This window comes from Bombus vancouverensis, chromosome 2 (assembly GCF_051014615.1).
Source record: "Bombus vancouverensis nearcticus chromosome 2, iyBomVanc1_principal, whole genome shotgun sequence".
In the NCBI taxonomy this organism is placed as follows: Eukaryota; Metazoa; Arthropoda; class Insecta; order Hymenoptera; family Apidae; genus Bombus; species Bombus vancouverensis.
In genome coordinates this window covers 16,620,820-16,635,783 of record NC_134912.1, presented here as the reverse complement: position 1 = coordinate 16,635,783, position 14,964 = coordinate 16,620,820, and the positions used below count along the sequence as shown (strand labels likewise).

The 14,964-nt window shown below is 37.7% G+C and overlaps 1 protein-coding gene across 2 annotated transcripts; it reads left to right on the top strand.

Annotated features, from left to right (window-relative positions):
• Window positions 1-17: 17 nt before the first annotated feature.
• Window positions 18-14,237, top strand: LOC117166615 (uncharacterized). 2 transcript variants are annotated; one of them, XM_033350728.2, is made up of 7 exons: window positions 18-287; window positions 3,483-3,573; window positions 8,888-9,091; window positions 9,168-9,309; window positions 9,786-9,985; window positions 10,649-10,801; window positions 12,600-14,237. In XM_033350728.2, the coding sequence occupies exons 1-7, from the start codon at window positions 254-256 to the stop codon at window positions 13,867-13,869; spliced, it is 2,094 nt and encodes a 697-aa protein (XP_033206619.1). In that variant the 5' UTR covers window positions 18-253; the 3' UTR covers window positions 13,870-14,237. The 2 variants fall into 2 exon arrangements, with proteins under 2 accessions (XP_033206619.1, XP_033206621.1); XM_033350730.2 differs by lacking the exon at window positions 18-287 and adding an exon at window positions 308-462.
• Window positions 14,238-14,964: the final 727 nt, after the last annotated feature.

Genomic DNA, 14,964 nt, shown 5'->3' with positions numbered 1-14,964 from the left:
TCCGCCGAAAATCTAAATCCGTCCGAGCCGAGAAGAAGAGGCACCCGCCGCCGGCCTCCGGGGACTCGCCGCCCGAGACCGCAAACGCGATAGTCAATAATTGCCTTTAGGGTACACCGGATCGGCGAGCGCCAGAAGAGAGAGATCGAGCGCGATCATCGTCCGCGTGTGCAACCCAACGACTGTCGGACGAACGCAACCCGTTCCTCGGTGGCTTGGAGCACTAGGGGAGGGTAGCCAAGACGTCGAAAGGATGATACGCGTCGACGAGACTGACCCGGTGGGCGGTAAGGGAGACCAAGCATTGCTCGATACACCAAACGGCGTGCCAGTCTATGGAATGCTTACGATCGCGTCGAAGATTGTCGTGGATTATTGGTGAAATATTTGATGGGAATGATTTATTGGAACATAGATATCAAGTTTTAATAATTATAGTTTTATCGTACGTATGGTGAATAGGTATGCAGAGTTTCGAGTGTAAAATTGTTCGGTATCGAGGATCATCGTGATCTGTTTGTGAAACGTTTGATGGGGGCGATCTTTGGAATATGTAGATGCAAAGATACAAAATTTTCTCAAGTATAATATATTATTTGTGGTGAATAGGATTGATGTCGATTGTACAATTGTCGAGCATCGAAGATGATCGTAATTCGTTCGTGAATCGTTGCAGACGATTGTTGGAATGTATATATATATATATATGTACGATAGATATAAGGAAATATGCAATTTCCATAGTATATGGTATATTATGTGGTGTGAATAGGACTAGTGTCGAGGGTTTCGAGTGTAGAACTGTCGAATTTTTCAACGTCGAAAATCGTTGTGCTTTGTCTGTGAATGACGCGAACGATTTTTGAAATATAATAAGATGTAAGGCTCTCATAGTATATTGTATATGGTGAGTAGGATTGGTGTCGAGGATTTTAAGCCTAGAGGTGCTTCTTTTTAGGAGAAATCTTTTAAAACATATTTTGCTGGTACTAAAACTAACTGGAATTTAGATTGGTGCGTTGAATAAATATAAATGTGAAAGAGATGGTGTGTGTGAAAAAAAAATATATATATATTCAAACAGGAAATAATTCTACACTTGAAATTCTCAATCTCTTCTCTCTCTATCTCATACGAATAATGTATTATTATAAACTATATATAGTGATTTGAAGATGTTTACTTGCATGAGATAGGGAGAAAAGAGAATGAGAATTTCGAACGTGGAATTGTTCCCTTTTAGACAGATTATTTTAATAACTCGTTAATGTTAAAGCAACAATTTCTATAAAAGGGACGATGCGTATGACTGCTATGCCGATTCGAAGTTATCTGTTTATGCTATAAGGCAGGAAAGAAGTGTCGAGGTTTTATGCGAAAAACGATGTAGGTTCCGTTGAGTTAAACTGAGTTTCCTCTTTCTTTGGCTAGTTATACTCGTGGTGATTTCATTCTTATCCAAGTGAAGCGTGCAGAGTGTGTTTTGAGCGTGGTTTTTCTTTAAATAAATGCAGTGATTCACTGGAATTTGGGACGATGCTGGAGCGTCACTGGTTGTTTACCGATCTTTTTAAACGACCGGTCTCGATGAACCCCGAAATCGTTCGAGGCTACGGATGTTTCTAACCAGCTGTCTCGTACAAAAGGGTGAAATGAGGTCGCGGCCGGCACGAAACTATGCGTTTGTCGCGTTCGTCAGGAGATGCTTGTTCAAAACGAAGAAGGAATTTCGTATCGAAACAAAAAGAAAATCACGCAAAGTATATATAGTTCAACCATTAAGAAGTCACATTGATCAACTGCATAGATTGGAAAGCAGAGAAAAATGAAAATATTATTTTATTACAACTACACTGGAATCGAAAACTTCTGTTGTTTACAGTATTCTCTCACGGTAATTCAATTTGATAACTAAATTGCTAACTAAATAATTAAAAATGTTTGTGTCTTAAGAATCGACGTAACGAAACTGAAAAATTGACAAAAAAAAAAAAAAAAAAAACAGATTTGATGGATTTTGCTTTTGAGAGATTCATTTATCGTTTATATGAATCACGATCCATCATAGTCGTGAGTTAATATAAGAAATAACTTTGTTTTTCATTCGTTGCTTTGCTGTAATTTCAATCTAGATTTTCGTTTGAAATTTACGCGACAAATTCATGCGCCTTTCTATTTATATTTTCTATTTAAATTCCGATCGCTTTTGCGTAGCATAATTGTATACATCGTGCATGATCGCGATGGCAGCTTATACATCAAAGTGTGACCACGGTCGAGACACAAAAATTGCTAAATTTATACGCGAGACAATTCGATATACGTTCACCGCTTCCTGTATGTCAGAAATCTTGAGTTGGCGAGGTTCCCTCGTAACCCAGGCTCAACGAAAAATAGATAATTAACGAGCCATTCGGTGTTCGTTTCGAACATCGTGTGTTAAACTATGATGATTTTGACGAATTCTTATCGTAAGTAAAGGAACGCGTCTGTCACCGGAACTGTTGCCACCGGTAACGGAACTCGAGTCGAGTTTCAGCATGATCAGCTTTCGATTCGAGCGACGAAACTTCCATATACGAAATAATTCACGTGTCACGATTTGACTCTCTTTATAAGAATATACGTTTCTGAATTATTGTCCATTTTTAATTCGATTCATTTTTCTTCCAGAAGAGAGTAATTTTCCGTACGATAATAGGGTCGTTTTCCACGCGCTTTATTCAAAGTTAATTTAAAAAATGCTCGAAATTTTTATAATTTCACTTTATTATTTCGAGTTGAAATCGAACGAACGAATTGAATTTATTATTCGTTATTCTCTATTTTTATTACTCCAACCGATCAAATAAAAGAATACGTTTAAATATGAAGAACGTTGTGAAAAATCGTGAAATAAAATTATCTCGTAGTCATTCTTCTTCTCTAGGGATGATACGTACATCTGGATTTAATAAAATCAACATACCGTGTGTTGATGCAAATATTAAAACGATTTAATATTGCAAGACAATTTCGTTCTAGATACAAAGGTGTACGATCAAAGTCAGAAATATCTGAATAAATCGTAATATTAAAATACCAGTGACTTCTTAATTTTAATCGATTGTTTATAATCGTTGGCGATTCGGTTGCAATTATAAATGGAGTTTTACAAATTCGGAAAAAGATCGATTTATGTAAAAAACTTTAGCATTTACGACGTCTGATCTTTTAAGTTATCTTTTATAGAAAACACCTGGATGAGCGTAATACACATCGAGTAAGAAAGTATAATCAAATCCAACAGCAGAAAATGTATTGTATTGAATTGGCAACTAAGTGATTGCGGTTTTTGTCAATACCACCTAATGACAAAATCCGCAATCACTTAGTTGCCAACCCAATAGAATAAAGATGGTCTACAGTAATTTATTACAATTTCAAAATTTATTTCAACGATCTAAACTTTGATATTAATTACAAATTCTCGTATTTTACAGAGCTCGAGCCGAGTTTCCCCTATCGAAATGTGACAGTGCGTCGGGGCGTGGAATTCAAGGATCATTACGACATCGAATCTGAGATCGGACGGTGAGTGATGATCGCACATCGATTTCCTTGCGTATCACATTTGCGTATTTTTATTGTTGACAAACAAAGAAACGCATCGTACCCTAGGCGCTCGCGATGGGAATAGACGCGTAAAATTCGCTACGTAACTTTCCAGAGCCGACCACTCGACCGAATTTATGCATACAGAGGCACACGATCATTGCAAATATCGCGGCGAGCCGCAGGGTTGGGCATGCTGTTTCTGAATTTGACACAATATGCGTGCTGGTATTGCGCAATGATTATACAAGCTGTACCGAGACTCTAATGCATGCCTCAGGCATAGAGGAACGTTCCAAGGAACACGGAATTTCCGTTTTGAAGGACGCAACCTCCACTGACATGGATAAACGAGATCAAAGCTTCTAGTAGCCTTTTCGAAGTCGCTTGTTAATGCTATTGCGATGCTCGATTTTTGTATTTCTGAAAATCTTTTGTGACGCAACTGAACGCTCGAACAAATTTTTCAACGAGAATCAGACAAACGAGATTCACGGTAGTCGAACGAGACGTAGGAAACGCGATACGTTTGACCTTTCAAACGCGTGTTTAATATGCGAAAATGTTGTAAAAATTGTATTGGTTGCAATTCGTTGAGATAAGTTTCATTTCATAAGACACCTTACACGTATAACGAGAAACGACTTGGAAGCGGTTTCAAAAGTAAAACAATTGGAAAGAAATATTTGTAAGGCAGAGTAACGATGATATAGGTGATAAATTTTCCGTTGACGGAGGTGGATTGAGACTGAAAGAGAGTCCGAGAAAGAGGAAGGAAAAAGTACGAAACCTTGACGTGTTTATTCCTTCCGGCGAACGTGGTATTCCTGTCTTGTATACATCGTAATCTTTCAGTTACTATGCGTGTCTGCCATTATGAATGAGACTCGGACCTGAATGATTTTTACATGCAACGCCGCCGCTTTCACGAGCCAGTAAACCTACGAAATAAACTATTGGAACGTTTGTGCTTTCCAGTTACTATTCGCATTCCGATTTATGCCATGTTACTGCGATGTTTTTAAACAAAATATATATCGCGTAGAAAATATTGGTAAATACCTTGTAGTTATTTATCAAAGTAGGAAACGTTGTCAAAACAGAGAAATTACTTCGATGGATGTATCGAGCTTCAAAGGGAAGAATTTTATTTTCGATTAGGATCGGCGCAAAGGTACGATTTTATTTTTAATTGCGAGACACAATGTTGATGTGTATTCGTAACCACTAACCACGCACAAAGTATTGACGGATGGATCAGTGCCAAAGGTAAGATCTGAATGTCAATGACAAACTATTAGTGAACCATCGATTCTGAATGATTGTTTTCGATCGAGAAATATCGGAAGATCTTCGTCCACGATGCGTGGTTTAATATTTCAGATTATTCGAAGAAGCGATAAATTGAATTTTTATGGATACATAATCAAGTAACTTTAATTTCTTTTATTCGAGATGATTAGATAATAATTGGCGAAATGTATTGGAATATTACGAAACGATTTGAATGACTCAATAAATAGAAAATACTTGCTTCTGAAAAGTGGCAGAGGATCCTCTATAGAAAACTAACATGTTGATATCCGATATTGTTTCAAGAATTGAAGGAATTTCTACGCGATTTTTAAAGATTCTTTAGCGATATCGTCGAGAAAGAATTTTGTGATTAAATTCAGAATCGAAGAACAAACTTTTAATCGAACATTCGCTTGTTTCGCTAAGCGTACGTGCTCTATCAATTTCTTGTTATTATGACAAACTTCTTATAACAATCACTATCGCAACATACGCTATTGACGTGTCATAGTACTTTAATCTTTACTTTGATAATTGCAACGAAATTAGAATCATTCATAATGCAAACTCTATTCAACATTTATATCTGAAAATTCCAATAAAAGGTGCACGATCTCGAGTCATTGACCATTTCTGTGATAAAATTACTTCATTCACGATCAGTGCGATATTTCTGGCATCGAGTTTCTAGAAAATCTCCATCTCGAATTATCGAGCACGACTGTTATTCTAATAACAAGTTGTACAATCGTAAATCATATTTTCCAATTAACCGGAATCGTTTTCATCGTTCGGCGATCTCTGTCGAATTGGCCATTTTCCATCGAGTGCGTGATATAGCGTGAATCATTGCAATGAATCGTAGCCACTTGCGAAAAATATCTCCTGGATGGCCATCGAAATGAATCGAATGCGCTGTGCAGCTTGATAACGAAGGTATGCAAAGAGTCGACGCTGCACCAAGTTCGATGTGTAATCAAGGTCCTTGCACGTCTATAAATAATGAGTTTTTCGTAGTGACTGACGTTCGTGCGTCGAATCGCCCAGCATCCCGACGCTTTTACTCTTCACACATAGATTCGATCGAGCATCGACGTTACGTTCCTAGCTGAATCACTTTTTCACTTTATCTGTGTATACTCGAGTTCGTTTATAATTGTAGATTATTCCTTAGCTTGAAATTATGATAATTTATCGTATTGTATAGTTTATCTATACGCCTGATGTACATCCTTGAAGGCTCGTAGTTGCTCAATGGAAGAACACGCTGTTGCAGTAATTTCGCATCGACTAGAACACTGTTCGAAATAATTGCGAAATTGCTACTACGAATGATTTTATCGTAAAGAGAAGCTAGAAAGTTTATAGGTTCGATGATTGACGAGATCGTAGTAAAAATCGATCGTAAGGGAATTATTAGAAAATGTACGTAGACAAGAAGTCAGAAAGATCAAAGTGGCAGGGGAAATAGCTGTTTAATTTTTTTAAACAGCGTATAACAACGTAGTAATAACTGTAGCGGTTAATTTTCACGCCAATTATTTCAGCAAATATTTTGACGCTGTTCCTTCTAAATGAACTCTTGGATCGCTTTTCACATCGCAACTGATTAAAATGCAGATTAAAACGCAGTCTCGCCACGGCATCATACGATTTTCTGGCAAACATTCCACTGCGATAATTTGTAATTTCTGCGTCCATAGTATGCTCTACTAACTCAATGAGTCACTAACTTGGCTTCGTGACAGTCACGTTACACCATCGTGTTTCAACAAGGCTCCAAAAACCATAGGTTGATTCTATGCTTCTGCGGGTTTTTCTTTCTACGCGGCACATACGGTTTCTCTGTTCACGTAGATTTTTCTCGATTCGTTCCAAGTCAACATGAGATTCCTGTGCATATTTATAAACGCAGAACATAATAAATTATATCAATCGAGTGGAAAAGAATGCGAGCATAATCTCCTTTGTAACTATACTTATAGCCAAATCATCTTGGCGCGATATGAACGGTAAAATTGTCAAAGTTCTCGCCGGTGTTGCTTGGCACAACAAGACGCGATAAATTTTGAAATCGCGACAGGTGGACACGAGAAATTTATTTTGTTTGGTACAACACGGAATTGGACGCAACTATTTGCAATTTAATCGGGAAAAATCCATTCGCTCGTTTATCCTTCTTTTTTAAATGATCGCCTTCGTGATTTTTTAGCTTTTCCGATTCGAACTTTACGCGATTGGAGTTTTAGTCGAAAGAGTTACGTTCCTCTAAACTCTTCCGTGTTGTTGCACATTTCCACGTGTCACTGGTTAAGTAAACTCGAAACGTGTTATTAAAGATATCGCGTATTACTCATCTCTTGCGAAATTATTTAGTATCGAGACGCGTCTGTTTGTATACAAAATTCCTAATTTTCTTGGATTTCGATGACTCTCTCTGCGAGAATGGCATCCTAACGTACAACGTCAACGTTTTGAGTAAAATTTTGCTGGAGGAAAATCTTTCGTAATATTATCTCGTACTTAGAAAAATGCTTGAAAAATGAAACCGAAAAGCGTACGTAAACGATATAACGTTATAATCTTGAAATCATTTAACTTTTAATCGATGTGCCATTTACCATCAGCGCGAGAAATGTAATTTTTATTAAAACAGATAATTCGGATAAATTGTTTTAACAATAACATAAATTATGATAAGAAAAAGGAATAAGGCGTCTTGTTTGTATAAGAAGAAGGAATGTTGGAGTTAACAAGGTCAAAGTTCACGAATGCGACTGCTGTTGGCGTTCTTGAGACGTTCAATGAAATATTAACAAGGTGTTTTTCTTCTGTTCCTTCACATACCTAAATGTTCTCGAGTTACCAAGATTTATTACGCTGACATTTACTATTGCAAGACTACAAAGAAATACATACTATCATGTATTATTTAACCGTCTATTTTATCCCATTTTCAAGGTTCCAGCAAGCATCTTCTTACCATTAATGAGTTCCATTTTATTTGAATTTTGTTACCAATGAAACTCAACTCTATCGTAAAATTTGATATTTAAAAATGATTCAAGAATATTTGTAACGAGTATAGCTTTCGATGTTTGGCGCACATTACCATGCATCAACAATAGCTAATGCGTTTCTGTCCGCCGAACAATTTACATGAAACGTGTTTATGCTTCGAGTGAAAGCGATTGTACACGTTTAGACTGGGGTACGATTTTTTTCGTCGAAAATAACGTTTGATTTCGCGCAGTATCAAGAGTGAATTGTTATAATTTACGAGGCTTACGAGGTCTCAAAGAACATACGGGTGAAGATGGTTTATTGGATAACTGACAGAAGTCAATTCCTTTCTTCGGTAAATATTTGCTACTGTCGCTAAGTCGTTCTAATAGTTCAAATGTTCTAGGAAATCGAGATTAGGATAGAAAAATGTATCGAAGTGAAATGAAATTAATCGAAAGATTAGAAAAAAATTACAAGAAGTTCAAAGAAGGCTAGAAAGATATTTGAAACTACAGTTATGAAAATTGAAAATTACAAGTATTACAGAAAGATGAAAAGATATTTGGGAAATTATACCGCCGTTTAGAAACGTGCATAAATGCTCGAATTATTTGCACAGTAAATGTAACTTGTACATGAATGTTGTAACGAGAAGCATCTATAAAACAACGGTTAACACTTTTATTGCACAACTGGTAATTACTTGCCAACTTTTAAAGTGTACCTAAAAATATTCTGCCTGTACGACTCCAATTAAATAAAAATCAACTATTAATTTTACGAATCGCACGGATTTGCATATTTTTTGGTAACCGTACAAACGATAGATTTGAAAGCCATCATTTTGACGAAACCGTGCGTACGATCGCGCATAATTTTAAAATTAACGAATGAAAGCAAAGACAACGAGGCGATCGAAGTCGCCTTGATAGAAGTTTCTACGGATTCTTAGGTGTACAGATACGTGAAACGAGATCGTACCTATTTGCAGAGGAAAATTTGGCACCGTTTATCGATGTAAGGAGAAAGTAAGCGACTTGATGCTCGCCGCGAAGGTGGTGAACACGGCGAAAAAGGAGGACAAGCGATCGGTGGAACGAGAGGTGGAAATTATGAGACGATTACAACATCCACGACTTATTCAGCTCTACGATGCCATTGACACCGGCAAGCAGATATACGTAATTTTGGAACTGTAAGCTCTTAATACAGTAAATGTGTTCATTTTAGAGGAATCATATCGATTATGCTTATTTTCGCGTATGTTCAAGGATCGAAGGCGGCGAACTATTTGAGAGGGTGATAGACGACGATTTCGTGTTGACCGAGCGTAGCTGCGCCGTTTTCATGCGACAGATCTGCGAGGGTATAGAGTTCGTTCACCGACAGAATATTTTACATCTCGATTTAAAGGTAAATTATATTGAAAAATATCGATTTACGTTATTGGTACAGCTGAGCTTTGTTATTCGACGATTAATACATTTATTGCTACTAAAACAGGACTTCTCCTCGGCAATTGCATGTGTTTTTCGTCATAGAAATTCTCAGTTAAACTGTATTATGAGAAAGATTGTTATTTATGAAAAAGATACGCAACTAGCGAGGAGAAGCCACATTTTAGTAGCAGTAAATGTATTTTTTGTATATTTTTCATTCATAGTTATACTAACGTAATTTGCGTGTTAACTCCGAAGTATATCTGGTTTATTACATAAATGAACAGAGTTATTAAATAGAAGCTATAGTTAATGCATTTTAAAAGCGTTTTATCGCTTAGTTCGGTTTAATTTACATTTCACAATTTATCGTATAATTACATTATTTCGCTTTCTAATTCACATTTGACAATATGACGACGAGGTAAACGATATACTCTCTGTTTCTAGCCTGAAAACATATTATGTTTGACAAAGGAGGGTAATAGGATCAAAATCATAGACTTCGGCCTGGCGAGGGAGTACGATCCAAAGAAGAAGTTGCAAGTTCTATTTGGCACGCCGGAGTTCGTTGCACCGGAAGTCGTAAATTTCGATCAGATTGGTTATGGTACCGACATGTGGAGTATAGGCGTCATCTGTTACGTATTGTAAGTTGCCCTTCAATTTCGATCCGTTTACTTTACATGGAAAAGCAGGAACATAAATATTTGAGAAACGTGTAACAGCAAGTAAGAAATATCGACAATGCTTGAAATATACGTGTAATAAATGTTTTTGATTTTTCGAAAAAGAAGATTTACGAATTCAGAGAATGACACGTTTCCGATTAATCCATGTTTTTCTATATTTTCTAGTTTCTAAATCTTCAAACTTGTAAACTTTGAAATATTCGAATCTTTAAATTTTCAAACTGTTTTATTCTCAAATTCTCCGCGCTAAATGTATTCTTCCGTAATTTCTACTAAATTTAACATAGGATTTTGTTTATTTTATCTATCTTGCATATATACATATAAACCCTGATACATACTTCTCCGTAAATGCCTATTAAAAAAATTCTGCTTCTACTACAAACATTAGGCAAGTAGCCTTCGGCGAAAAACGTGTAAAGCGCGTTTCGCATTCCACAGCTCTATTTTCTAACAACGCGAAGAACATAAACTTAACGCTTGGTGATTTAACTGTAGATTGTACCAGTAAAATTATTTCTCGTTTGTTCCTCGACGAAGAAATTAAAGATCTTTCACATTTCGTTACTCCGTGCAAATTACAACGAGAGACGTAAGCAAATTATTTATTTCTATTTTCAGATTATCCGGTTTGTCACCGTTCATGGGGGACACAGACATCGAGACAATGGCGAACGTGACCATCGCGAAGTACGACTTTGATCATGACGCATTCGCCAATATATCCGAAGACGCGAAGGATTTTATCCGTTGTCTGCTAGTCAAAGACAAAGAGTACGTATCGCTTGTTATTTTTGAGAAATATTACGTCGTACCAAGGTGACGTGGATTTATGCTAAAATATCCGAACCACGTTGCTAATTACGATTGACAGAAGACGAACGTGAACACTGACACGTTCGCAGAACTTGTTAATGAACGCAGCTGCCCAGATAACGAAATACACGAACAACTTTCTTGTCTTCCACTGTACGTACATCGTTTGCCAAGAAAATTCAACAGAGCCATCATTTTCTGTATCCTTCGATCACCTTATTCCATTTTCTCGATTAAATGATCCACTGTTTCGAATTGTTCGGATTACGTTAAGTAGGGTAATTCATGGCAAATGTTTCCAACTGTGGCGTGTAATACGATCTCTACGTGCACACTTAATACAAACAGGAACGATAAGACTAAAAATTGATCGTGTAGTTACTGCAAATATTGAAACTGTGCAATTTTAAAGAATATGAACAAATCATGGAATATTCATAGAAACTAGCAGACTAAAAATTAATTATGTAGCAAATGGGATAAATATTAGGATTTCTCGTTAAATATTGAAATCGTGTAACTCTAGTTTCTCTAGGCGTTTATAAATTAAAAGTTAAAAGCGATATCATTTTAGCGAACTTTTTACGTCGAAGGCGAAGGCAAAACTCACGAAGGAATTGTAATTTTAATTCCGATACGTAATCAAGTGTAACTTCTGTTTCAACTTGAGATAATAAAATAATAGTTGTTGATACGAATGGCGTAATGAAAATTGAAATGGAAAGAAAATTGCTAAACTATTTTCCGATTGCTTTTATTCTGTTCGTTATACTTCGTCCTTCGCGATAGATCTCTAAAGATTATGTTACATTTTCGTATTTCAAACTTCTTAATCGGTCTCTAAATAATTTCTTAATTAAAAGATATCGAGATTGAATTTAATTCGAAGTAAGACCTTGCAAATGAAGAGAAAAACAAGTTCTTTCGAACGTTCGATTATCTGGACAGTTACGCTCGCGTTTTTGTTGTAACTCTTTCACGGTTACTCTTCGACTTTCTCTCTCTCCCTTTGTGTCTGATTAATCCCGAGCATGTTTCCTTCATCTTCAATATGTTGCTTTTCACTGGAAGCGATATATCTTATCACCAAGCAAAATCAATAAATTACTACCGACTTTCAAACGTCAGTCTTAATCTGCGTAAATCAATGATTTCAGCACGAATTACGATTTTACGTTCCCTTGAATTAAACTGCTAACAGAAAGCACGCAAGTGCGTTCAACGAATCGAATCGAATACTCAATTTCTCAACTTCATTTTGAAGAAGAATCGAATTACTCTCGTACGCCGTGCGTTCACGAACAGTCTCAACATCCGTTCGACCTGCTGCTTCTAAAAAAAGCATTCAAAAGCGGCCAAGGAAGCGGAAATCCATCGTACATATAGTTTCTTGATCTCGGCACGTCTGTCTGGCTTCTGATTTTCGAATTCCATTCAAGGAAACACGTTCTATAGCTTCACACGTGTTCCCCGCGTTTCCATCTCATCATCGCTATCAAACCATTCGCTTCCATCGTTGAAAATCTATATAGAGTTGCACGTTCCCGGTTCAGAAGAGAACAGGCAAAAATTCTACACACATATATATATATATACACACACACATATATATATGTTTGTGTAAAAGAGAGAAAGAGAGGGAGAGAGAGAGAGAGAAAGAATCAAAAAGCAACAGAGAAAGAGAGACACAAAACATCCGAAACAAATTCCTGGCGATCCTGGATCATCCTCACGAAGGAGCTGTCCAATCTTTCAGCAAACGAATGTCGGCCACGCACTGCAGGGAACATCGTTGGTTGGTGAAGAAGCCAACGACGCAGCAACAGCAGCAGGTCGAGCAAACGGCGACGATATCGAAGCCGAAGACTCCAGATCTGCCAATCCCTCGAGTGGAAACGAGCAGCGTAGACGAGTTGGACGTGACCAAGGACAATCTGAGGCTGTTCGTGGAGCGCTGGCGTGAGCACCCTGACAGCCCGTACATCATAGATATTCCTCAGTGCGTGTTGACTCAACAGAATTCGACTCGCGATTACGAGGAATTAGTGTCGTTAGGAGGTCACAGTCCGTCGCCTTGTGCCAGTATCTCCAGCACGCCGTCGGAAGCGACGGATGGCTCACCCCGAGAGAGCTACGGCACGTTCCTGACGGTGCCTAGCTACGGTCTCGAGAGGAGAGCCTCCGAGGGCGTCACCACGGAGAAGTCAAGGGGCGACCCTGCCAGTCAAATCATCTTGGCTGATGAGATAATTAAATTATCAGAGCGTCTGAGATCCATAGCGACGGGAGCGAGCGGATATTCGAACGAGGAGGGAAGCTCCTCGGAGACTGGCGAACAGAGCAAGAAGCCGCTCGAAGACAGGGACAAGAGGAACGGTGTTCGTTCGAGGAACGGATTGGTTTCTGAAAATACCGAATGCAACGAAATTGCAGAGAAATTGTCGAGCATAGTAAGACACAGGAAGCTTAACGGAACTACGTTCCATAGTAGTCGTAGTTTTGATAGGAACACGGAAACCAGTACCGCGAATATGTTCGCCTCGTTGAAGATGTCGAAGCAGAAGAAAGAGGAGGAAAGAAGCCGGAAAGGCTCTATAGAATCAGTTAGGTCGGAATCTTTCGAGAAGAAAGTGGAAGATATAACGAGTAAGAAAAATGAAATAATATTTAACAGAAATGAGGCTGAGATGGATCTTACTCCACCGTGGCGGCGCGCACGAGTGAAACAATTTGGCGAGACTAGTAGAGACGTCCCACGAATTTCTGCCCTTCGTAATTTGCATAAGAGTCTGAATCTGGATGAACCTACTAATACCAAGGATTTGTTGCTACATTTGCTTGGTGAATGGGAAGGTGCCACGAGGTCGTCAGGAGTTGGTCGCAAGTCTGTCAGCGTCGATTGGTGTGGCGAGGAATCTGTTGCTAGAAAAACGATGAACTCTTTGGCCGAATATTTCCAATCGAAACAACAAAAGTCGACGGCGACTAACGTTAGTTCATCCACGTCGAGTTCGATACATCGTTGAGACGACTCCGTTGGTGGAGTTGATGGCTACGTTGGATTTGCCTGTCGTTTCTGACGACGACGACGACGACGACGATGAAGATCGTTCGCCATTGTGAAGTTCTCAGGGCAATACAAGATACAGAGACGGTGGTGGATGACACAGTGAAGATATACGATTATTTTTTGTTTAATGTATACAAATAGCGTTGCTACTTCCGGTTTGGATGGAACTGAAGAGTTTGTAATGAGTGCGCAATTTCATTTGAATTCATTTGTGTCGAATTCAAGTAAATACGTGAGTTCCTGGTGAATTGCTCGTGTTGTCAAATTTATTATGTTCGATTTAGAAAAAAAAACGAATGATTATTAAAATTTTTCGATAATCGACACGTGTATTCATTCTTTTCTTTGGTCTCCAAGAAAATATTCCTTTCACATTCAGTTTGGTTAGCAACAAAGGGAAGAATATATAGTAAGAGACAAAAATTTTCGTATAGTTGAAATGTAAAAATAGAAGAAGAGATGTTTCCTGTACTAAGTATATTTAACTACATGTAACTGTATATTATGTATGAACTTGCTGGAAACCAATTTGCGCATTACTCCACTTTTTATGAATTTCGTCATTTCATTATATAAGTACATGATTAACGTTCAATTCTCAATGAACAAATCATTTACTTTCGTAAATTCGTTCGTCGCAAGAAGATGACACAAATAACGATAAATTCCGAAGTAGATCGAAGAAACAGTGTTCGCAAGCAACATAATCATTCTCCTGTACCTTCCGATCTGTGAAGTTCATTAACGTGGCTTCTAAACGATTCAAATGTACACGAACAAAAACTAATCCATAAATGGATACCGTATAACGTCAAAAGAAGATCTTAAAGACTGGGAAGATATAGAACCAGATTTCTCTTAATTTTATTAGCCTAAATTTACTGTTAACATTAATTGTACGTCAATAAGAGAAGAGAAGGAAATCAATTAATTGTATTACACGAACAATTTTGTCTCGACAAGATGTTACTATTATGCGAATCTTGTCTCATTGCAAGTTACCAAATAACTACGTTAAAATTCGTTTGTGTAATAACAATAGAAAATAGTT